This window comes from Emys orbicularis, chromosome 7, assembly GCF_028017835.1.
Source record: "Emys orbicularis isolate rEmyOrb1 chromosome 7, rEmyOrb1.hap1, whole genome shotgun sequence".
NCBI lineage: Eukaryota > Metazoa > Chordata > Testudines > Emydidae > Emys > Emys orbicularis.
The window spans coordinates 116,567,818-116,591,176 of record NC_088689.1 but is presented as its reverse complement, the minus strand read 5'-3'; the positions used below and the strand labels follow the sequence as shown (position 1 = coordinate 116,591,176).

Below are 23,359 nucleotides of genomic sequence, written 5' to 3'. Positions count from 1 at the left end.
CTAAATAAGATGAAATTAACGGGGGCATGGATGCTTTAAAACAGAAGGCATTTGGTTTTGAGTTTTCCCCACCTTCAAGAAGAAAGATGTAGATAAGGCTTTGATGTAATTCATGAACATATTAAGCAGTAAACTAAATGCTCTGTGCATGCTCAACTAGCCCTGGGTGTGTTTCCTCTCCACAATTTGACAGCCTATATTCATAACATTTGTGCATAGTACATGTACTACAAGCTACCTATCTGAGGACAGATACATTAACTTCCATAAACCAATAGTGATGCTTTATTTTTCTCATGATGAGGACTTTGTTTTGGAACTGAATCGTTACCTGATGCTGATGAGGGGCCAAGGGAATTTGATTGCTCTTTGCTGGACTGTCTTCACACACATTTCACTGCTGGATTTTCACCTTAGTCTCACCCTATTCTATAAGCATATCTCCCAACTTTGGTTGTGGAGAATGACTTAAGTGGGTTTTACATGTGATTAGAATTACAACTGAAGCTAGAGATAGATTGGAGATCATATCTAATGATTCACTTTTGTCATTTCTATAGGTATGTTAACCCTAAAAGCTCTGTTCTTAGATTTTGAGCTTATGGTTTTGCTCATGACTGGCACTCTGGTAACAGTGATTAATACCTTAATCTCCTAGTTAAATAAGGTTTGGATTTCTCTTAGGAAAAATCTACATCTCAGGAGAAGTTCCACAGATTCTGTATCCTCATCTGTAATATGGTTTCATCTAAATATTAAAAAAAACACAGCACTTAAGACTTCAAGCTCTACTTTTTGGTGCAGAGAAGTCTTTCTTTTTCTCCTAAAATGGCATCATGCCTATCACTTTTTAGCTGGTATATTTGAACATCCAAATTAAAATAAAGTCCAATCTACCTCCTATTCCTCACTGTAAACAACTTCTATAATATGCTCATAGCACTGTATTTTCATCCCTTAAGATTAGATGGGTTTTCAAGATCAATTGCACGGCTTCTCTTCTTGTGAATATATTTGGCAAGGCTCCAAGTACTTGGGAAAGTGTAAATTCAAAATGCATTACCGCCATATCAAATCTGCATTATTGGCACTGAACCAGAGCACATGGCTGAGTCTTGTATCTGCATGTAATTGTATTTTTTTTCTCTTTTAGTCCTGGACAGTTGATCTTTGTTTCTGGTGAGAGTGACCCAGAGACTCGAGATATATGTACAGTAACTCCTCACTTAAAGTCATTCCGGTTAACGTTGTTTCATTGTTACGTTGCTGATCAATTAGCGAACATGCTTGTTTAAAGTTGCGCAATGCTCCCTTACAATGTTGTTTGGCAGGCGCCTGCTTTGTCCACTGCTTGCAGAAAGAGCAGCCCGTTGTCGCTAGCTGCTGGGGCTTGGAACCAGGGTGGACCAGCAGCCCTCCCGCTCCTCCCCCCCACCCCCAATCAGCTCCCTGCTCCTCTAAGTTCCCTGTGTGGCAGCCACCCAGCAGGCTATCAATTGCCAGCAATTCAGTTGTGTCCCCCCCCCCCACCATGTGCTGCTCCTGCCCTCTGCCTTGGAGCTGCTCCCAGGAGCCTCCTACTTGCTTGGGGGGGGGGGATAGAAAGGAGGAGGGCTAATGTAGGGTGTCCCCCTCCCCCTTGCTCCTGCCTACCCCATCTCCATAGAGCAGCGGGGGGGGGGGGGGGGAGAGACACACACACACACACACACACACACACACAACAGGGCTCAGGCTGGAGGGAGCTTGCTGCCAACAGCTGCAGTCTCAACTTGCTGATCTACTTAAAAAGGCAATGTACTTAGAGTGGGGTCACGGTACTTAAAGGGGCAATGCGCATCTCTCACACACACACACACACACACACACACACACACAGTGTGTCTCTGTCTACCATGCTGTCTCCCCTCCCTCCATTAGTGCTGCCTTGTAGAGTGTGAGGCTACATTAACAACAATGTGTTAACCCTTGAGGGCTCAGCCAAGTGCTAGTTCATCATTTAGCAGTAAGGCATTCCCTGGGAAATATCCCACCCTCTGACTCCACCACCTCAACCAAGCTTCACAATCATCATTGCTGTGTACAGTATTAAACTATTTATATATACATAGTCTCTTGTCTGGTGAAAAAAATTTCCCTGGAACCTAACCCCCCCATTTACATTAATTCTTATGGGGAAATTGGATTCGCTTAAAGTCGCATTTTTCAGGAACATAACTACAAAGTTAAGCGAGGAGTTACTGTACTTTCAAAAGATTCAAAACTAAAGAATTTGCTAGACCACTATCAAAGTAGTACATTGGCATTTGGTCCCAATAACGTTTATGACAAGTTAGTGTTAAGTGACAAAAACATAGATCTTTGCTGTACCACAGCACTGCAGCTGCCTTCCTTGATTGAATAAAGGCTACTAGAATGCGCACTCTCGCTCTCTCTCTAGAAGAAGACTGAAAAAAGATTAAAGTGCATTCTCCATCAGCTGCATCTCTACTTAACTGCTACAGAGTTTTCAGTCTAATCCTATGAATTGCATGTAAGGTTTTCAAATAGTAAATATCCAATAAGTAAGATTTCTGAAGACTGTGCGTTATAAATCGTATGCATCTGTCCAAATAGAGCCTGTTCCTCCTAGGATTAGGCCCTCTACAAAATCTAATCTGCCAATTCACTGTTCAATGTGGAGTTTAATAATGGATCAAATCCAAACACCTCAAAAAGCCAAGAGTTTGGATTCCAACCCTTAGTGCAGTAATGTTCATCTATGGTTTTGAGGACCCCATTATATAGAGAGGGGGGGTTGATACACATTTTTGGTTTTGGTTTGGGCTCAATCACAAATTCCTTCCTTTCAATAAGAAAACTTGTTACAAATGGTCAGATTTTACATTTAGGGGCCCTATCTTGCAAACTCTGAGTGGGTGGACACCTGTGCACTCACTGAGTCCCATAAACTTCAATGGGCTTCACACAGGGGCTCCTTGCTGAGTCAGGATACTTTAAGGCTGTCTAAAAGAACTGTAAGTCTAGTCAGATTCTGCAGACAAAGTGATACCATTTAGGCCATGATTCAGTAAAGCACTTAAAACATGTGCTTAATTTCTAGTACATGCTTAAGTTCCACTGAAGTCACAAGTGCTTTGCTGAATCAGGGGAATAACACTTTTCTGATAGCCAGGAACCTGGGAGAACCCTATCGGTGCCTAGGGATGATTTTCGTTAGAAATACAAGTGGTTTAGTTATAACATTAATCCTTTTTTTGGGGGGGGGGGGGGGCGGAAGAGACAGATTGCAACCCTCTGGGATTAATTCTTTCAGTTCTATAGCTGTAACTAGTATTTCTGTAGAATTGCTGATTGAAAGTTGGATGTTCTCATGATACTCTAAGGGGAAAATTTTTCAAACGTTTGCTAAACAAAGTTGTAAACAAATTCGGGAGGTTTTAATCCCATGCAAAATATGGATGTGGCAGGAATAAAAAGGGGACATTTTGTACTATTATGTATTGTAGGAATAAGAACAAATATCAAAGAACATCAGAAGCAACAAATCTTTCAACTGCCTGTATATGTCGTAATGTGAGGATGTGAATACTAGCGCCCTGCCATTGGAAAACAGCAAGCTATTGTTCACCAAACTTTTCCTGAAATGTTCATCTGTAAACATGATAGAGGGGGCTAAAGAGATCTGAAAAAATAATAAAAAATACCTTTAGAGGATGCTACCCATATTCTTAATATTTTATTAGTTTTAAATTAGATGCCTTACTATTGTACAGTACTTTAAACGTCTCACCTATTATTTGTGCCTAGGTAGTTGTTTAACATTTCCATAATACAGATCAGAGTAATCCAAGAAAGTTTTCCCACTTTCCATCTTCCAGCATAAAAAAGTTTTAAATATGGCATTGTTCTCTTTTGGTAGAATAAAGGGGAAGGAAGTTTACCTTGTTTCTCTGAACACTGCTAGAGGGATATCTGATTTGCCCAGTGACAAACCACATGCTTCGCAGATGGCTGAAGAGTGAAGTGAGATGAATAGTAATTCAAAAACCTCAGTTGTTTACAGAATGTTCAGTTTAATCATTTTATCAAAGTTCTGATCGATTGCTGTAAAAGTGTAAAAAAAAAGTGGGAATAGTTCAAGCTAATGCGTTTATATGAAACAAACAAGTTAAGCCACCAGAATGAAAGACCACCAGAAGGAAGCTTACACCTATGCCACTTGGGACAGTAAATCTTGACAGACATGCCCCACTTCTGAACAAGCATTACTCTGAAGCTGCCATTCAGAGACAGAAATTCCAATGATTTTTCAAAGCTTCAGAACCAGACACTTTTTTATATTGTATATAAATAAAGAGGTGTTCAACAATGACAATGCCTCAAAACAAAGAATTTTCACATACTCCCTTCCACAAAGGCAGACATGTCCCTATGATAGCGCAGGAAGTTTAAACTAAGGTGGACAGCATTTTTCCTCCCATTTGTTTCAGTGGATGCACTATTGTGAGCACTGTGTTTAGTATATACAACTGGTCAATTAGTCTTTCCCAACAGTTCCTTGAGATACCACAGCTTTTTCCTATGATTATGTGATATGTTTTAACACTTCGAATTGGCAAATGTTTATACTTTAATGGCTTTCGCTGAATTTTAGTCTGTCGTGTAAGTGTAACTTTAGTTCCTATGCCAATGGGGCCTGGGGTGGGTGAACTGCATGGCCACTCCCATAGGAATACCCCTCTGTAGTGGCTTTCCATTCGGTGGGAAACTCACTATCCCAGGGCAGAAGTTGGCAACTAATGTATTTGTATTTTAACGCCTACCTATCAAAGTTATAGGCAAGAAGTGCTGGAAACAAGCGAATAATATGAATACAAAATATTGCTATTACAAACACACTTACCCCATCTTATTCATAGATCTCAAAGCACTTTAAAAATGGGAATCAGGCTTACGTGCCTTTGTATAGATGGGGAAACTGAGACACAAGACTTGTCCTAGATCACCGAGTCAGTGGAACAGCTGGGAATAGAACCCATGCCTAAAGGATTGGCACATTCAGGTTAGGAGCTTCTTAATATTCAGCAAACAGAAAGTTTCTTGATTAGATTAAAGTTAGAATAAAGAGTAAGTGGTTGACATGGAAACTTTTCCATCTGCTCCTACGGCTGGGTTCCAGAGTCAGCAGCACTGTGCTGGTAAGAGTGAAGCACATTAGAGAAGAAAGATTCAAGTGTATTTTAACATGAAAAGCCCAAGCTGATTGAGTTAATTTACCAGCCACAACTACATGGAGCTTTTCAATACATTTTGAAACTTATTTAAGGACAACCTCAAGGTTTTCCCAATGAAGCCTATGACAAACTTTCCATTCAGTTCAAATTTCTTGTCTTTTCATGCAAGCTTTCATATAAGAAGAGCCATTCACCGTCAAAGAAAACTTTAAAATCACTAGTTTGAATAAATAACTTAAAGCCCCCAAAATAAATCTACACAATGTTAGATAGACGTTAAAGGAAATCTCTGGTGTGTTTCTATCGCTACAAGTTTCCAGTGTAAAGGCAATAAATGTTCAATCCTTAATGGGACTATCATCCCTATTCGAATAAAAGCTGCCATTTTCTAAAAAGGGAGAAAGTTACTACTCACCTGGGCAAGGGTCTTTTCTGAACACAATGTTCACGTGCAAAAGGAATGCAGTATAAGAGCTACACTACATTTTTACAAATGTAGGTTACCTACATATTTGTAGGTAGCCTAAATCTACAAAAGCATAGCCAATTGCCAATATAGGGTAATAGATCAAGTGGAATGTTTTTCTTCCGTCCATGACCCTCAGTTATAATTGACAATATGTTTCCTATATTACTCAGGATATAACAAGTAAATACCATGCTACAAAAGCTCAAATTCTCCTTTAACTCCTCCCAAAGTTTGTAGGGCCTACTTGAGGGTTTTGGATCACTTAGGTAAATCCATCATAAAATACTTACTCAGTACTGAAGAGCATCTTCTCTAGAGGAGATAAAAATAGTATCTGAAACAAAATATCCTTTTCAAAATGCAGTCAGGAAGGTTCTGGTTAGTTCTATGCTGGTGTAAATCTGGAATATTTCTAATGAAATCAATAGCATTAACGCCATGTTTTCACCTGCACAGTTGATATGGGAATTCAACCCAACTTCTCTAAAGACTGGTTATAGAATTAAATGTCTCTGACTTATTTTGGAAGGTGATTTTCTCCAACGATGTCTTCTTTAATTAGCTGGATATCTTGTTTTGTCTCACTAGAGACTGGTAACTGCAGAACATCTCAGCAGGCTGGAGCTCCACAAAACTCCTCGTACTGGAGTGAAATTTTTAGTCCCCTGTGGCTTCAAAGCACCAACAAGTTCTGTCACTGTAAAGCTGGCAGAGTGTCTGCTGCACAACGGAATCCCAGGTTTGAAGCAGAACTATCAGGAGTGTTTTGACTGCGGGCTGCACAGCGATACCTGTAGCAATAGGACTAGAAGGCAAGAAAAAAAAAGTCACTTAAGCGCATATTACAGCTTGTGTCTATGTCTACAGAAGTAAGGGCTGGTTAGTCTAATATCACAGAGCGTTTCAATTGCTGCTGATGTTTGCTACTGACGGGCAAAGATGACAGTCAAGCACCAGGCTGATGGGAAAAAGTTGGAAAAGCCTATTGGATGGAAGAGAGGAAACTCAAGGAGAAATTCTGACAGTTATTTGAACACTGTTACCCTTAATCCCACTCCACCTCCCTTCCTGCCCACCCCCTCTGCCATGTACATTGGCCAAACCGGACAGTCCCTCCGCAAAAGAATAAATGGACACAAATCGGACATCAGGAATGGTAACATACATAAGCCAGTAAGTGAACACTTCAATCTCCCTGGTCATTCTATTACAGATTTAAAAGTCACTATCATTGAACAAAAAAACTTCAGAAACAGACTTCAAAGAGAAACAGCAGAACTAAAATTCATTTGCAAATTTAACACCATTAATCTGGGTTTGAATAGGGACTGGGAGTGGCTGGCTCATTACAGAAGCAGCTTTCCGTCTCCTGGAATTGACACCTCCTCATCCATTATTGGGAGTGGACTACATCCACCCTGATTGAATTGGCCCTGTCAACACTGGTTCTCCACTTGCGAAGTAACTCCCTGCTCTCCATGTGTCAGTATATAATGCCTGCATCTGTAACTTTCACTCTATGCATCCGAAGAAGTGAGGTTTTTACCCACGAAAGCTTATGCCCAAATAAATCTGTTAGTCTTTAAGGTGCCACCAGACTCCTTGTTGTATTCAAAACATTATGGCCCATCAGTTATCTGACATTATGAACACCTTCTTCAGAAAAAAGCAACAGAGGGTCCTGTGGCACCTTTAAGACTAACAGAAGTATTGGGAGCATAAGCTTTCGTGGGTAAGAACCTCACTTCTTCAGATGCAAGTGAAGAAGTGAGGTTCTTACCCACGAAAGCTTATGCTCCCAATACTTCTGTTAGTCTTAAAGGTGCCACAGGACCCTCTGTTGCTTTTTACAGATTCAGACTAACACGGCTACCCCTCTGATACTTCTTCAGAAAGAACAGGAGTACTTGTGGCACCTTAGAGACTAACAAATTTATTTGAGCATAAGCTTTCGTGGGCTACAGCCTACTTCATCGGATAGGATAGGCTGTAGCCTACAAAAGCTTATGCTCAAATAAATTTGTTAGTCTCTAAGGTGCCACAAGTACTCCTGTTCTTTTTGCGGATACAGACTAACACGGCTGCTACTCTGAAACCTTCTTCAGATGTAACATTGCTATAAAACAATCACTACTAGTTCTGAATTGAAATTTGATGTCTCTCTGCCTATGAAGGAAAGTCACAAGAACAAGGGAACGGGGACAGGCTGCTTTCTAGACAGGTACATATATTTTACTACTTTGTAGTGGCTTATATTCTAGGCTCATAGGCCAAGTAGGGGATTCATTTGTATAACCAAACTTCAGTGCAGTCAAGTTTTGCCCATTCAGTGTGGAGACAGTTCATTGGTGTTTACCTCCATTAACTGTCAAGTGCCTCCACCTAAGGAGAAATGTAAATAAAATATGGAGATATACCTATCTCATAGAACTGGAAGGGACCTTGAAAGGTCATTGAGTCTAGTCTCCTGCCTTCACAGCAGGACCAAGTACTGTCCCTGACAGATTTTGCCCTAGATCCCTAAATGGGCCCCCTCAAGGACTGAACTCACAACCCTGGGTTTAGCAGGCCAATGCTCAAACCACTGAGCTATCCCTCCACCACTAATTCAATCTACAGTTCTTGATACAGGTACAAACTACGAACCCAGAGAACAGTTTTTGCCCTGAGCAAAAATACTGTGTACGGTAACTGCCATGCATGCTGCAGAGGGCTCTGTGCAACTCATGATACTGCAAGAAGCAGCATCCTACTAGATTTTACAAGACTATCTGCTTTGGAAATAAAGTGGTCATTTAGCAAGGTTCTCTCTCTCTCTCTCTCTCTCTCTCACACACACACACACACTCTCCCTCACACCTGCCTACCCCCTTTGGCAACTGTAAAGGGAGTAGAGGAATCCATTTAAATGGCTTTTAAAAGGCATCTAATACAAAATCCTTTGTACTATACAATTTTTTGGTCTTAATACACAGCCTACTTTTAACACCTAAAAAAAAAGACTCCAGTCTTTAAAAGCCTTTAAAATGGGTCACATTATTCATCAGTAAAGAAGATTCTATTCCAGTGTTAATTTAATCAAAGCTGCTAATTAACGTGTGACATTGATTTCACCTTACATTCTCACAGGAAATTTAATCTAATTATGAGGATGATTTACCAGCTGCAGGCTTTGAGAAGGAGAGGAATGGAATGGGTTTGTTTTTAATCTGAACAAATACACAAAGGAGGGACATATTTTTAGTGTAACGTGAACAGAGTTTGGGGCACAGCTGTTGTTCATGCCGGAAGCTGGGAGTTAAATCAATAAGACTTGAAGGGCTATTGTGAGATGGTAGTAATCAAACTCTTCAGAAATAAATTTCAAGTCTCTCATCGCTATCCAAGCTGAAAGCTCCATCTCTTACCAGTTTCTCTTCAACTACCCATCACCCCACACATTCCTGTTGGGTAAAGGATCTTTCTCAAACTGAAAGTCACACTTGCCACAAATGGTGTATCGTGTATTCTTACAAGTGACAGTGAAGATTACTAAAAATGAAAGTAGCAGAGGATGTATTTAGACATCAGTTTTATTATCTGCATTTGGTAGTAGGTGGGGTGCAGTCAGTTTCACTATTTCCCTCTCTAGTCAGTTAACAAGAGAGAAAATGACTAATTGAAAAGACCCTTACAAATAAAGTATTTTCTGCTGTTGAAGAAAAAAAGAAAAAGAAATCCATAAAGTTTCAGGACATGATGCTAAAAGGAGGGCTCTATCAGAAAGTGATTTTTTTCATTAGTCTATTTTAAAATATTCAGTTTGATGACTCCCCTTTCACTCAGATAAGCCCTGGCATTACACCTTGTGGCTATTTATGAAGGAAGCAATATAAATACATTTGGTGTTATACAGGGTTGCAACTAGATTTCCATATGTTTGACTTCTTAAGTCTTATACTTCAATATACCCTTTTGACCATATAAAGTTTCCTCGCAGGCCGAATAATTTTTCCTGGAAGCATAAAGCATGTTGGTCAAACAGTAACTGAGTTATAGGTGATGAAAGTGTAATACGCAAGATACTTCGTACAATGCAAACTTTGGAGAAAGACTAAAAAGTGGCTTGGCTTTAGAAGTTTGAACTCTTAGGTTCAATCCTTCACAACTAGCAGTGCATGGAGTATCAACATTGGTCTAAGATGGAGACAGTGAAAATATTCATAAAACAGCTGGAGCATCAATCTATTTTATAGATTAAGAAAATATTTACAAGAAGGTTCAATAAATGCAGCTACAGAATTCCAGAATGGGGTTTATCCACTTTTTTGGGGGGGAGGAGGGGCGCGCAGAGAGAGACTAGTTATTGCTGCCTGTTACATTCTCTCTGCAAAGAGATGCAATATCACCGGACCGAATGTTTACATGAGATTGAGTAACATTTCAAAAAGGTTTTCATGTGGAATCCATTAATCCTTCACCTCAGCATTAGTGAAATGTTAGTCTTTGGGAGGAAAGAACAAGCAATGAGTCCCATCGCTCAGACTAACAACCCTCCCAAACTCTCTGAAGCTCTCTCAGTTTCTCCACTTGTCATATTCTTGCTTCCAATCCTCTCAAAGCTTTTCTAGTTTTACTATTAATAAGAAAATTAACACTTTATTAGCCCAAGCCCCTACTGGGACCATCTGCCTCCTCCCCTGTTCCTCTGAGGCTTGACCACTAAAGCACTTCCCCTTTTGGGGAGCCTATGTAACACAAGGGAAGTTTTTTGCACCTATTCATCTCTGCAAGCACGGAGTCATTTCAGGATACTGACATAATCATAAGCTCCACAAGCATTCTTGCAGCTAACACGATTTACTGGCGAGGCAATGTGGTAGGACTCCAGGTGTACAAACTTGCAAAAGGGAGTTATGCTCAAGCTTCCTTCCCATCAGCCTGGCTCAGCTGCCAGGACTCTTACCTCTGAACTTGTGAGTTCAGCTTCTAAACTAGGATATAGACTTGAACAAGTGGAAAGCTAATACAGCCCGAGGGAAAGGGCTTGTGGGGAGGGAAGATGGAGGTGCTACACAGCCATAAGGATTTGATCCTGACTAACTCCAGTCTCTGTCAACTGTCCAGAAGCAATCTGAAGACTGTATTGTAATTTACAAAATGAGCAAAGGATAAACCTATCTGAGGGTTCCAATATTTCCTCTCTCTAATCCTGCATTCTAATCCACAACCCTGTGTGCGAGCTACTGCAGAGTCTCCAAAGCAGTCACTTTCACAAATTCAGTAGTACTTGACATTTTTATATTTACCTACACAGTTCCTGCATCACCAGGATCTAACTAACAACTGTGCCTTGAGATGATTGGCATATGAAAGGTGCAGTACAAAGCTATTCCTACCCCTTATTTTGCTGGATTTGGGCATATAACTACCCCATCAAGACAAAGGTAGGAGGGTGTTTAAAAAATCAAGAATAATTTAGTTCTTGACTGTGAAATATGCCTATTCACTGTATATAACGTAGTAAGGCACAGTTATGTGTGTTCGTTCCTTACACTAATTCCGATTTAAAACACAGTTTAAGTAGTACTATCCTGAACCAATTTAATCTGGAGTTGTGGAGAACGTGTTTTCAGATTAGGTAGTATTTCTTTTATTTAAATTTTCCTATTTCACCAGTATTTAGTTGATTTAATGCTTACAGCTCCCAAACTGCAAGAACACTACATGGTAGAGAACTACCTGCAAGAAAACTACAGAAAGAACATGAGCATTGGCTACATTCCGCAATTCTGGAAACATGATTATTAAAAGAGAAGGAACACCAGTTCCCTTCTCCAACACTGAATTTTTGGCTTTACAGCAAAAAAGGCAACACACTGAATTCTGGAGCATGTTATTTTGCATATTTCCATGACTACTTGCTAATTTTAGCAATAACTAGAGTAATTTTGTGATCAAATGTCATTATCAGATATTGCTTAAATTACCATGCTTTATAAAATAAGTGGTTTTAACATAGGCACATTTACCTTTTTATAAAATGGAAACTCCAAAAAGTTCATGTTCTCTCAAAAGTCTTAAGAAATAAGATGTGCACTGTCAAAAGCCTTTGCACTTATAAGTACATCTGCTTAACTTGTAGAAGGTTCCTAAACATTTAAACATTAAGATGCTTTAGGAAAGGAGGAGAGAACAACTCCAGTAATTCTCATCTAATTGACTCCTGGGCACCACAAGGTTTTATTTTAACATCTGTTCTAAAAAGGAAGGTTTTGGTCAGAAAAAAACTGTATGGGAGCCCCCAAGATCTCTAGTAATCTTTGCTATAATAAAAAGATAATCAACTCCCCCCCCCACACCCCCCCCCAAAAAAACCCACTGAATACCATGTGTCGACTTCAAGAGTGCGTACTGAAAATGGTTGAGAGCTGCTCAAGAGACTCTACATACAAAAATCCAAGAACCATAAATTACACCATCCTCTGGAAGAGAAGCTAGGTTTCCTTTCCTCCAATGATAACAATCATCAAGGTCTGGAATGGAATGGTATAGGGCAGGACATAGTACAATGGTGTCTCCAAACTACTCAGGAGAGCACATATGATATGTGGAAAGTACCAGCAGTTGAGGACTTTTCCATCATTTACAGGACAATATTTGGTTGAGTGAAGTAACCATTAAGGACTCACACTGCAATAACTTTGCAAGCCTGGATCTGACAACATTTGCAAAAAGTAAATTCTCTTTTTGCCAGCTCTCATGTCAAGCCAGGGTAAAATGGTACAATACAATATTGATTTGCTTAACTTTGTAAGAGGCTGTTTGTTGCACTGAACAATGTGGAGCCTCTACAACCAAGTTAGCATCATGCCAAACCTAGACGTTGCTAGAAGTGGCATCAACTAGACCAGTTGATGCAAAATTTGCTACTGTCTCCTATGGAGCCAAGACAGCTAAATTCTGAGATCACATCTCTAGATGTGGAAAACTAGTACTTTATCACCTCTGGTAATATGGGAACATGACTTTGCTTCATTGAGATATTTACATATCCTTTCAAGGGTAAATTAAATTAAATTAAATTAAATTAAATTAATGGAGATATCCTATCTCCTAGAACTGGAAGGGACCTTGAAAGGTCATCGAGTCCAGTCCCCTGCCTTCACTAGCAGGACCAAGTACTAATTTGGCCCCAGATCCCTAAGTGGCCCCCTCAAGGATTGAACTCACAACCCTGGGTTTAGCAGGCCAATGCTCAAACCACTGAGCTATCCCTCCCCCCCACTACCATGATAATTATCTGAGCAATTAAAAAATGTAGCCATATAATGTTTATGCAGAATTTTTGAACTATTCCTGTGTAACATGTATCAGGTTCCTATTATGTATTAATAGCCTAATGTATTTATTTCAGCTTAGTCTCATTAGATAATCACAAATACATGCCGACAAAAATAGAAAGCAGTAATTACTAACAATAGCCTGACAGCTAAACCAGTGAGGTTTGCTGTAAGTCTTTTAGCTTTACCTTATGGCACATATAGGATCCACCTTTCTTCACTCTGTCAGTCCCTGATGAGGGCCCTTTCTGTGGATGGAAGGACACCAGTTACTTTTCTTCTGAAAAAGAGCAACAGCCAATTACAAGGTAAAGGTACAAAGTGGTAAGAGCAGGAAAATGAAAAAGGAATGACCATCAGCATTCAAAACAAAAACTGCAGCTGTTTCTGAAAACAGAGAAGCTTGAAATAATTACATTGCAAGAGATTGGAAGCCAGGACAGAGTAATTGTTCTGATTTCACCACTTCAAGTAATAAGTACTTGAAATTCTAATAATTGTTCTACCTGTCAAGAGGGCAGTGTGCTATTCTGTTTCTTTAAAGAAGCTCATAATATACTGTAATAAGCAGAATGACAAGTGTGAAGAGTAATGATGTTGAAGATATGAAAAAAGCTCTGTTGCTGCAGAATTCTCATAAGAGACAAGATCATACATCTTCACCTGTCATTCACACTGCACTGCCTCTCTCCCCATCCACGTGTTACGTGGAAGCAGCTGAAGAGTTCAATGCTTTCTGCGAGGTCCAGTGGGGCCATTGTGTAACTGTATGGGCCTGCAATTAAAAGCATGTTTTGTGTGCACACATTTTAGGAAGATCAGACCAATAATGTCTTCTCATGCAGACTTTAATTTTACAATCCCTTATGAATTCCACTCCCAAAAAGGAAGAAGTGTTGCCTAGCCATTAGAACAGGGGCTGTAAGTCAGGAAACCTGAGTTCTACTAGTGGCTTCACTACATTCTCAATATGTGAATCTGGGCACAGCTGTGAAATGGTTACCATACTGCTCACTTACTTCTGTAAGTATTAAGTAGCTAGTGCATGGGAAGCTCTTTGAAGACCTGGAAGAAAGGCATTACAAGATACAAGCTACCGCTGCATTTTATATTTGTCTGCACCACGGATTTATACACAGGCTACTTCTGAAGGGAAAATTTCCCACAAGAATCCAAGTAAAAGTTGCTATCTCTCCTCCACATGAAACTCCTCCTCTAGGCAGGAAGAGCTTTACTATCACAAACTGGAATTGCATGCAAGAGAGCATGTCTTGCTTACAAAAGCTATAAAATATATCTTAAATAATATGTTATGGATTGTGTTGCTGGCATATTGGGCCTAAAATCAGTATCAAATGAAAAACTTACTTGGGCAGGGTAAATGAGCTCTGACATATACAGGTATTCAGATTTCGGTACCTACTGAACAATCATATATTCTGCAAATTACTTAAAATATTTCAGTCAAGTGTCTCAGTGAAAGTCTCACAGATAACTCCAAGTAAATGAAGAATTCCTTATGTGGCAGCAAAGGATTTTAAAGTCGGCATGATGTCTAAAACAAGGTTCTGTATTTTTAAAGCAAAAAAACAGTGATCTACTTAAAAATGGTATTTGTAAAAAACCAGGAGACTGATATTTTAATCTATGCTGCCTCGTTTTTAAATGGGGAGTAGGGGGACAAAGACCACACAGTAAATTCACCATAATTCTGTTACTCATTTTTATCCTTACAACTACAGAGGTGGGGTGAGGGATTACTTCAGGGTGTTTTGCAATCTAGTAACTAAAGAGGTGATATACAAGCATTTTTCCAAATCTCTTTCCAAACTATTCTACAAGCGATGCCACAGTATGCAATCCAAATCCATCCGTTTCCTGGATTTGGCTTCATTACCAAATAAGGTACAACAATCAGCTCAAACCTTCTCCCCAGACTTGGCTGCTCTTAGGGTTGCTCTGTCAGGACTCCTGAGCACACACCCTAGATTTTCTCTTACCTGTGAGCCATTCCCACCTCCCTTATAACCAGGTAGAATTAGGAGCCAACCACCTGCCTCAGTCCATCAGTTGCACTCAACCTTTCTGAGCAGGAACACCATCTACCAATAAGATGGGGTGTTTCAGGAAAAGACTTCCAGCTTTCTCCACCGCAATTACAGAAATGATCCCCCTCTCTAGTACAGATACAAGAAGTGTACAGAGCCATATTAGTCTTCATAAAACACCTGAAAGTAGGCCCACATACACTATGTCTTCAGGAGTTTACATTTCCCCCCAGCTTTTAAACTGTACAGTCTTTGTGCTTATGAAAGATGCTCACCCCCGAAAATCAGTTTGCAGAGCTATAGAACAGGTGTAAGAAGGATAACTCAGGCTACGTCTTCACTACGGGGGAGGAGGGTGTCGATTTAAGATACGCAAATTCAGCTACGTGAATAGTGTAGCTGAATTCGATGTATCCGAGCCAACTTACCCCGCTGTGAGGACGGCGGCAAATCGACCTCCGCGGCTCCCCCGTCGACGGCGCTTACTCCTACCTAAGCTGGTGGAGTACAAGCGTCGATTCGGGGATCGATTGTTGTGTCCCGACGACACGCGATAATTCCGAGAGATCGATTTCTACCCGCCGATTCAGGTGGGTAGTGAAGACGTAGCCTCAGTCTCTCTGGCCTATTGAGTCCTAGATATCTGTTGAGGTGGTCAACAAGAGAAGGGCATCCCTTCCCCATGGACTGTGCCTTGACAATTCAAATAGACCTAGAAGAGAGATGATTATGCAAAGTGGCCAAACCTCAAGAAAGATACTTCACTGAAGAATTTGTTCTCTTCAAAAATCCATTACCAAAATTGGTATATGGCTTGTGCGACATAATAAAACCACCTCAAGGAGCGGCAGTAGCTATGACGGTGGGAGAAGCTCTCCTGCCAACATTGCACTGTGCACATTACTGTTTACACTGGTGAAACTGATGTCACTCAGAGGTGTTTTTTCACACCCCTGAGCGACAAGTTTGGCCGACATAAGTGATCGTGTAGACATAGCCTTAAAGTATCGGCACGTAATCATTTCACTGCTGATCACTGTTGAACCACCAACCAGCTGGTGTGCATCTCTCACAATTCCAGCTTACTTCCAAGAGGCAAAAATCCCACTGCCCCCTACCTAGCTCCCAGCTTCTCCACCACTCCTCTAGATAGATGAAGCATAAACATCTCTGTGGCATATTGAAAAGAAAGAGTGGGAATACCCTAAAATAAAATTAATATAAGTAGACACTACAGAAGCTACTGTGCCGAACGTACTATTTTTAATCACTCTTTAATATTCTCCATTTTAGAAGTTTAACTGAAGTTGCCACACAGTTTCCAAACTACTGGTCTAGAGCACAATTTAATCATGGGTAAAGGAGGAGATTACAAGGCATCAGATGCAGCTGTGGATCCAATGAGTCAAAACAGACCACAATGGTGTCCATTACTTAATAAATGGGTGAGGTGGATCCCATTGACAAAATGGGAACACAGTTGTGCTTCCTCCACTCTTCCCCCACTACCATTCTTGGAAAGGTCTTTCTTTGAGGGAGAAGGAAGAGTACATTCTAGAAGCAGACTGCATGGTACCAAAGGTACTCTTACAGCAGTACAGTACACCATCACTTAATTGTGCTCCAAAACAGGCAAGTATGTACTGCAGGTAAAAAATTATTAGTTCATCCTCTGTATATATTGCATGATTTCTGCTTGTCATGTGAATTACTTATTCTCCATTTCCAAGGTCTGGGGAAACAGACTCTGTGACAGACAATGTCTTGTAATATACTGAACAAACCTCATGGAATTCAGCTAAGCTTTCTTGAGTTAACCCTAATTCAGTAATAATTAAGTTAATACCTGTGGGGTACACTGTATTAAAAATGCAACTGTGTATGTATTTTTGGGGAACTGCATGTACCTTCACTAGTAGGGAGGAGGATGCTAATGAACTTCCTCAGTTATCAGCCTTTGAGACCCCACCATCCCCAGGAAATATGCATATACTAGTTCAAACTGGATCCTCCATAGACCCACAGACAGGAGGAAAGACTTTTGGATAAAAAGCCCAAGTTTAGGCTGACTGGGGGCCTTCTTCCTGACCCAGCAAACAGACAGAACTCCTGGTCTACAGGGGGCCCCAATTCTTAGGGGAGAACTGGAAGGACTTGGCCCACTTAGGCCTCATAAGACTGGGTGCTTGTTCTGAACTGAAGCTCTGATGAACTTGTAACCACAAAGAAATCCCTACGGTGGGGTGTTGAAAGACCCCTCTTGCCAGAGCCTATGAAGAGTTGGGATGGACTCTGGTAAGCTTATTAGCATGCGTGTAGGTTCTTTCATTGTTTTTAATAGGTTTTCTCTGTAGTGTTTTTACCTTAAAAATAAAGTAGGCTTGCATAGGAAACTGTGTGGTAACATATCTGTAGTGATCACTCTGTTATCAATCTCAGAGGAGAAAGCAATCAGGTCTGTTTAGGCTGACTGCTGGGAAATATATAGTGAAGGCAGGGAGCTGTATAGCCCAGAAACACCCAGGTCAGGAGAGAGATGCAGGTCACCAGTCCATACCCCAAAGAGGCAACAGTTGGGGAAATGAAAACCTGAGAGTGGGTACCCTTGCTGAACCCCTGAGGGGAGATATAGGTGCAGCTGCTCTGAACCATGACAGACTCCATAAAACCTTTGACGCAAATATGTTGCGTGTCTCACTGTAAAGATAAGCCATCAAAAGCACAAATGATGCGTAAACAGCAAATTCATCTCATTTCAGCAGCCAGCATGGAGCACAGACAGAAAGCGGAACATTTGCCTATAAAAACAAGATCTGTGTGAAAACAAAAAACAGAAACCGATAGCAGGATTCCCCACTAAAAGCAATAAAAAGTGAGCACAGAGTTCAGAGCAGCAGCCATCCTGCTACCAGCTCAGAAGCAGCCCAGTTAAAACTAGAAAGAGCATGCTAATCTGGGATTAAAAGACGTGTTTGTCCATCTACGTGATTGTTGTATGCCTCAGTAATTACAGAGGCAACTCCTGTTACTGATGTGCAGATACAATTACCACTTTCTTTGGTTTAAGTCAGTCTTATTACAAAAATCCAGTGCCAGACAAAACTAAACCTTAGAGGGCTATTTGTTACAAAGCATGAATTATACTGAAAATCCCAGCCTATGAAATAGGATTAGAGCATAGAAATGCTCTATCGGACCACTTGAGCTGTAACAATGCCTCCCAACGTGACTCTCTCTTTAGAGATCTATTACATTACAGAGCATCATCCTCTTAATGTATCCTTTCAAATTACTGAAGATAAAGACGTTACTTGATAACTGAGAAAGCTCTCTGGGACGCAGAAAATGAGAGAAACGAGCTGGAGTTACACCAACTGCTTATTGGGCAATTATACTTGTTCTAACTTTGCTTCTCTTCCTCAAGGTTTGTTGCTGATATTTCCCCCATATCTTGCATTGCAGCTCAGTTCATCAATAGGAGCACCACGCAGAAATGAAAGGGAGAGCTTAGGAACCCAATTTCAGTCAGCCACATCCAAATGCACATGCAATTGCATGTGCAAATAACTGTGCATGCAAGTGGCCAACTACAAGTCTGAGGGGCCCCAGGGTTAGCTTTGAGTGCGGTTACTGTGAGCTGAGCAAATACACACTTTACCCATGCCTGCATGCGAGTTGTGTTTTTTAAAAAACACTCGGATTGCCAATGTTCCTGAACTAAGTGAATTCCCTTCCCCTGCCCAATGTTAAAATTCAAGTGTACAAAAGCTCTCAAAAAAGCTCCTTTGTAACCTATCGAGTTAAAATTAGAATTGTACTATTGAACATAGACAGTGATTATATCTTCATACAGTATGCAGCTTGGCTTCTTTCTAAAAGGCTCCACATATCACTCAAGTCCTTAACAGTGGGTGCAGGCTGCTCTGAAAGAGATACACTATAAACAGAAAAATGACACTTATTCCAGAATAAGAATGTCCCCACAGGACATAACTATACGAGTATAATTCTGCCATGAAGTAAAGATCTCCATGAAGACCAGCTGTTTTTATTCAGACACTAATACTCTGGGTTGGAAATGAACCTTGCAGAAGTTTGATGCAAAGTGGTGTAGCGGACTAAGCCTTGAGCCGGAAGCCAGGAACCAAGAGACCTGATCCCCCAGCTCTCCCACTTATGTAATCTATGGCCCTAGCAAGTCACTTTCTCTCTGTGTACCTCCGAGTCTCCATGTGTAAGACACTACAGCCCTTGTCATTACAGCCCTTGTCACAAAGGAAGGCTTACTGTTTTTATGGCACTGAAGTGCTATGCATATATAGGCTACAGTAAATATGACAACTTGCATTCAGAGAACAGAAACAAGTTGACAGTTCTCAGCACATGGATTCAATCCTACTGAATGTCATTTAAGCTACCCTGCACCATCCACCATCCCTCCTACCCAGCAGCACCTACTACATATTCCCCACCCCCAATTTTCAAGCCTTCATCCCAGGGTTTGTACTAAGAAAATGCTGTAAAACTGCTTGAAAGAATCCAAAATCCTAATTCTTACAGGTGCTTTTCTAGAATATGAACTCCTATCATAGATATCCATTTTATGAGCATATCCCATGTGAAAGGCTAAGGCATAAGCTTATTATACTACCAAGCTTCTGTGTTGGAGACACGGATGGATAATTTTCTCTCTCAAACACACCACAATATCTGCCCTAAGGCAGCCTGAAATCAGAGGAATTTTCTTTTTCTTTTGCAGGTTGCACTTGACTGACTTTGCAGTCAAGTAGTTCATAAAACTTCCTGATGCAACATGTAGTTAAATAACTTGGACAGGATCTTTTGTAAAATGCAGTATGGTAAGGGAAACCTTTCTGCAACAAGTTAGATTTAAAAATTTTATTAAAGCTAATGTTAAAAAAAAAAAAATGTATACAATACATAGGTTGGGAAAAGGGTGTCCGTACATCTGGGTATAGTGCTTGGGTTATCCGCAAATAAAAAGTTAGTTCTTAAGAGTCATGATACTTAGAATACATAATCAGCAATAACCCAAATTTAGGTGAAGAGATTTAACAATACAGTTTAGATATTAGAATCCAAATACTCAGGTACATCAGTCATGAAAAGTTGTACGGCGATTTGGTTGTGGAAAGCAAAATATATCAATGAATGGAGATTCTCAATTACTGAGGGACAATTAGGCAGGTTGTCCATTTAGAAAATACAATCCATAGTTACACCTAAACTGGATGGGCCTTGTTTGTAAAATAAAACCTTAGTGTATTAATAGTTTCCAGTGCGTAACTTGTGTAACACCAGAAGACAATCCAGAAGGTTGTCAAGTACCAACGCTCACATTTAACAGCTTCTTGAGGATGCAGAAACAATGGTGCTTAGTACAGAAGTTCCCTTAATCGGTTTATCAAGAGAGTGTAGAATAGCATCTTTCGAAAGTCAGAGTTTCATTTCTTAGCATGAATTAATACAAAGCTCACTTCTGACAAGTATCATCGGCTATTGCATACATCAGTTCTATTCGCAATCTCTCTGGAAGGAACCCTTTAAATTGTTGAGTACCTCTTCCTTCTGTGGTCACCCTTTTTCATTAATCCTCTTCCTTGTTTTGCAGACAGTCGCAGCAGAGAGTGAAATGTCACTGTTGCAGAGTTAGCTGCACCTCTGTCCCCTGTGTACACCCCCTTCGGTCTGATGTCTTGTGCCTTGATCTATCCCTGGGTATAATTTCACAATTTTCCCACTCGTACACAGGGTACTGTAGCTGAGGGCGCAGTTTATCAATTGTTCCTATCTTGCAATTCCAAATGAGTTCTGGCATCTGTGGGTCCTCCCTTTGGGAGGCTGACCAGTGGTCTGTAGTAATCAAACTGCCTTCTTAAAATAAAAGTAATGGTAGGAACTAAGCTTTTAAAGAGTTTTTAACAGTCCACATCCATGTCTCTTACCTGATGGTAACCTAGGCAGGCCTAACTTCTTCAGACATCCTCAGCAGGTCCAAGTTTCAGTGTAGTTCCCCTGTACTACTACTGCTTGAGAGAGAGAGAGACACACTGACCCTTTTAAGTCCCACTATAGATCTTTTGTTCTTCTGTGTTCCCACACTTCAACACTTCTGGTCCAAATTAATTCTGTAGCCTCAACTGGAGATCAAGACAGTCCTGGAGCCAACGATTCTGGGATTGTCCCTTAGCAATTCTCAAATGTTTATTGAGAGGTGGCTTATCTTCATTCTTTTCCTTCCTGCCTGTTTTTCCAGACAGACTCCTATCAAACTAAATCAATATAGTCATAAAGAAAACATCCCAATAACCAGGCAACATACAGTATTAATAAATTACAGAGCCACCACGCCATCTTTGTCTAAGCATTGGCTGACTGGGGCATATTAAAACAACTTTGATTACTCTGCAGAACTCAAACACAGCCCCACAGTAAAGTGCAACCTCTAAGTGTCTAAAAGTCATCCATGAAGCCAAGCCTCAAACATCAACTGCTTCACCAGGATGGTGCATACACCTAAGGGTGTTGTTATATCGTAAAGCAAGGCTATTACTTTGGCTAGAAGGCCCCACCTAATTTCAGATAACTTGTATTAAAACGTGTAAGAGCACAAAAAGCCAATATTTGCTCATGCTTTTATTCTCCTTAATAGATGGAGAACACCTGCTTGTTTTATCTCACACATAACAGCCTGGAGCTGATCAGCTGTGCCCTCACCCTGTAGTTACAGAGAGAACCATGACTGCAGGTCACATCTGATTCATGTGGGCACCTCTATATCCTATTCCTTTCATTCCATTATCAGGCATTAGATATTGCACAATTATCCCAGGAGCAGCAACAACCATTGAGTGGAGCATGTGGTCTAAAAACAACTGATCAAAAGGGCAAGTCCAAGCCACATCCGTAAGCTAAAGAGCCATGGACTTTCATCCAAGATTCAACCTAGAGATTATTAAACTACCATAACCACACTTTACTCAAATTGTGTATTTTGTTTTAAACACACAACTTGCAGCAATCATAGTAAGGGCTGATTTCAGATCACAAATTGCTGTTTGTACAGTTTATTTATGTGATGAATTAGAAAAGACTCGAGATAACGCAGCCCTCATTACAGGAATATTAAAACATACTGTAGAAATAAAATGTTTATTAAAGCAGTTCTAACAAACTGAACTGTTCTCAAACCTTGAATGTAACCTTCCACACAGCACTAGTCATCCACACTGCCACTCCATGCTGTGCTAAATTATGTCTTTAATACAGAATTGTAGGTCATCCAGTAACTATGCATTACATATTTGAGACAGAAATTGCTACCATTAAAGCAGTCTCCATGAAGGAATCGTGGTATATTGATCAAACATGCGCTCTGCTGCCCTTTGCAAGCTGATCATTTACACTTCACAAAATAAGTTTGACATTGCTTGGTCCTGCATTCACATGCACTAGTAATGACTGCAAGCTGTGTTGGAGCAAAGACCAGCCTTCTTGTGAATTTAGTTTGCCTTGCACTACTTTCTCACCCACGATCTTGACACTCTGTAGCTATTAGGAAACACAAGACTGTAAAGCAAGCAGTTAAAATCCCTTTTCAAAATTAAGAGACTAGTTTCCTCTGGCATTTCTACTGCTGCTCCCTTCCCCCCAGCCCCCTCAAAAAAAAAAAAAAAAAAAAAAAAACGTCGCCAAAGCTGCCGTTAGGAGTAGGAAGTCAAAGTATCAGTTTTATATTCTCTTCTCTATTAGATTGTATCTGCACTTCCCTCAGCACAGTTTCACCATAGAAACAAATATCACTTGCAGTTACATGAATGGATTATTTTCCCTGCCTATCCTAAGAGGACCTGAAATTCAAGCCAAATAATTTCAAAACAGAACATCTAGTTAACCACTTGATATCCTAAAACCAGCTCCATCAGACAGATCTCTTATGCAAAAGAGCCCCCAGAATGCATTGTTCCATTCCCTAGGTCAAGTTCTGTAGTCAAAGGGGTGGCACAATGCCAGGCAGAATTTGGCCCATTAAGTCTAACTGCAGTATCTGAATTTCTGTCTGCCTAAAAAGTGTTTTTAAGGGATATTAAAAAATGACAAGTTTGCAGTAAGAGTCAAACTATAAATGAAGATGGGAGCCAGAAGAAAAGCAGTAGCATCACAATGGATAATGGAGAGAGTCTGCATTACTATGCAAGACACACAATATGCCACTTGAAGTATATCCAATACAGATATATGACAGCTTGACAATGGTTTAGT

General features: G+C 40.4%; 1 protein-coding gene across 1 annotated transcript in view; it reads right to left on the bottom strand.

Moving 5' to 3' along the window:
• Positions 1 to 6,400: 6,400 nt before the first annotated feature.
• SUMF1 (sulfatase modifying factor 1) overlaps positions 6,401 to 23,359 on the bottom strand; it is a 66,585-nt gene continuing 49,626 nt past the window's right edge. Inside the window, exons 8-9 of the mRNA XM_065408143.1 lie at positions 13,217 to 13,276; positions 6,401 to 6,511 (exon numbers count right to left, since the gene is read on the bottom strand). Of these exons, the coding sequence (XP_065264215.1) occupies positions 6,401 to 6,511; positions 13,217 to 13,276 (171 nt within the window). The remainder of the gene's footprint in view (positions 6,512 to 13,216; positions 13,277 to 23,359) is intronic.